The sequence below is a fragment of the Centruroides sculpturatus genome, unplaced genomic scaffold (genome assembly GCF_000671375.1).
Source record: "Centruroides sculpturatus isolate CEXI.00-Female unplaced genomic scaffold, Cexi_2.0 scaffold2654, whole genome shotgun sequence".
NCBI lineage: Eukaryota > Metazoa > Arthropoda > Arachnida > Scorpiones > Buthidae > Centruroides > Centruroides sculpturatus.
In genome coordinates this window covers 3,426-4,015 of record NW_019386741.1, presented here as the reverse complement: position 1 = coordinate 4,015, position 590 = coordinate 3,426, and the positions used below count along the sequence as shown (strand labels likewise).

Sequence of the window (590 nt, the reverse complement as noted above, 5' to 3'; positions counted from 1 at the left end):
TGTCGACCAGGTCCGCCGGCCAGCCAAGCCCCGATCGAGACCACGGCCATTCAGCGCGCAGGAGGTCCAGCGCATCATGACCGTCGACCCCGGTCACCCACACCTCCGCGCCTGGCTGACCCTCGGAGTGTTCGCAGGACTCCGCGCTCACGAGGCCGCGAAGCTACGAGGCGAAGACTTCAGCGGCGACACGCTCTTCGTGTGCGGCAAGGGCGGTCAGCAGGCATTCCTGCCTGTCCACGACCGAATCGCTGCGCTCACAGCCACCTACCCCACGACCGGTCCGTGGTTCCCCGGCAGGTGGGAAGGGACCACGATCGGCCCGAACAGCGTCAGCGCTGCCACGACCAAACTGCTGCGATCGCTAGGCATCGAGGGCAGCTTCCACCGGTGCCGACACACCTTCGGGTCGTCGCTCCTTCGGCAAGGCGCGTCGTTGCGCACCGTCCAGGAGCTGATGCGCCACGAGAGCGTGACCTCGACACAGATCTACACGCAGGTCAGCGACCGCGAGCGCGCCGTAGCCATTCAGCGGCTCGCGGCGTAACCACCACGGCGAGAGCCTGGGGCTCGCTCGACTTCCCGTCGAG

At 67.8% G+C, this 590-nt stretch overlaps 1 protein-coding gene across 1 annotated transcript; it reads left to right on the top strand.

The window, feature by feature from the left end:
• Nucleotides 1-76: 76 nt before the first annotated feature.
• Nucleotides 77-547, top strand: LOC111615701 (tyrosine recombinase XerC-like). Its single transcript, XM_023357133.1, has one exon. The coding sequence runs from the start codon at nucleotides 77-79 to the stop codon at nucleotides 545-547; it is 471 nt and encodes a 156-aa protein (XP_023212901.1).
• The last annotated feature ends 43 nt before the right edge of the window (nucleotides 548-590 follow it).

Excerpts from the sequence above, each read along its gene's own strand:
- LOC111615701 (XM_023357133.1), top strand. The coding sequence starts at position 77 with ATGACCGTCGACCCCGGTCACCCACACCTCCGCGCCTGGCTGACCCTC.